The 1,130-nt window shown below is 45.7% G+C and overlaps 1 protein-coding gene across 1 annotated transcript in view; it reads left to right on the top strand.

Moving 5' to 3' along the window:
* Positions 1–1,130, top strand: part of LOC107095519 (circularly permutated Ras protein 1-like) — a 25,861-nt gene that overhangs the window by 21,050 nt on the left and 3,681 nt on the right. Inside the window, exons 15-17 of the mRNA XM_015391652.1 lie at positions 457–569; positions 724–835; positions 935–1,075. Of these exons, the coding sequence (XP_015247138.1) occupies positions 457–569; positions 724–835; positions 935–1,075 (366 nt within the window). The remainder of the gene's footprint in view (positions 1–456; positions 570–723; positions 836–934; positions 1,076–1,130) is intronic.

Consider the following 1,130-nt stretch of genomic DNA (forward strand, 5'->3'; position numbering starts at 1 on the left):
GGATGGATGGATGGATGGATGGATGGATGGATGGATGGATGGATGGATGGATGGATGGAGGATGGATGATAGATGGATGGATGGACGGACGGGTGGATGGATAGATAGATAAATGGATGGATGAACGGACAGACTGATGGATTGATGGATGGATGGATGGATGGATGGACGGACGGACGGACGGAAGGATGGATGGATGGATGGACGGACAGACGGACGGACGGAAGGATGGATGGATGGATCGATGGCAAACGGACGGACGGACGGACGGAAGGATGGATGGATGGATGGACGGACGGATGGATGGATAGACTGATGGATGGATGGATGGATGGACGGACGGACGGACCGACGGATGGATAAAACTCATCATGCAAAAACCAACAAACCAAAATGGATATACATTTGAATGTTTTTTATGAACACAACTAAAGCATCTCTTGTCTCTGTGTTTAGATACTTCCCATTTGAGGATGAGGACAATCATAAATTGGTGAGAGAGATTGGAAACGTAACAAAGGGAATGGAAATCACCTTTGAGTTCGCTGTGAAACCAGATTATATGGAATGTGAGTTTGCATCACACTGCAGAGGAAATTATCTGCTGCTGCCACCTAGGTGGTTCAATTACTGCCTATCCACCTAGCTGATCAATTACATTTTAGGACAAAGAGAAAATAGCTCTAAGTTGTATTTTGCTAAGACATGTTGTTTGGTTACAAGTTTGCCTTGAGAGGAACACACTTCCATTCCAGCTGCATCTCAGCTTCAAGACTAGAGACCAACAAAAAGTCACCCGTATCATTACTGAACAGCGGCCAGTAACCACCAGCAGGTAAAAAAAGGTCTTATTTCTAGAGTTACAAAGTACCGCATGTAACAGATCTGTTTTTAGATTCTCTTATACTTACTCCCCTTGTTGTTTCGTTTAAAGTCAGATTCTTCTGGGAAGGCTCAACGTGGCAGTGCTAGCTGTTCACTGGGCTCAGCTCTGTGCAAGCTTAACCATGGACGGCCGAGTGAAAGAAGCACAGAGGCATCTTGCAGCTCAGCAAGACCTGCTGAGGCACATAAGGTACAAAAAACACTGGCAGGCTATGAGTCATGGATGGATGGATGGATGGATGGAT

This window comes from Cyprinodon variegatus, unplaced genomic scaffold (assembly GCF_000732505.1).
Source record: "Cyprinodon variegatus isolate N-32 unplaced genomic scaffold, C_variegatus-1.0 Scaffold553, whole genome shotgun sequence".
NCBI lineage: Eukaryota > Metazoa > Chordata > Actinopteri > Cyprinodontiformes > Cyprinodontidae > Cyprinodon > Cyprinodon variegatus.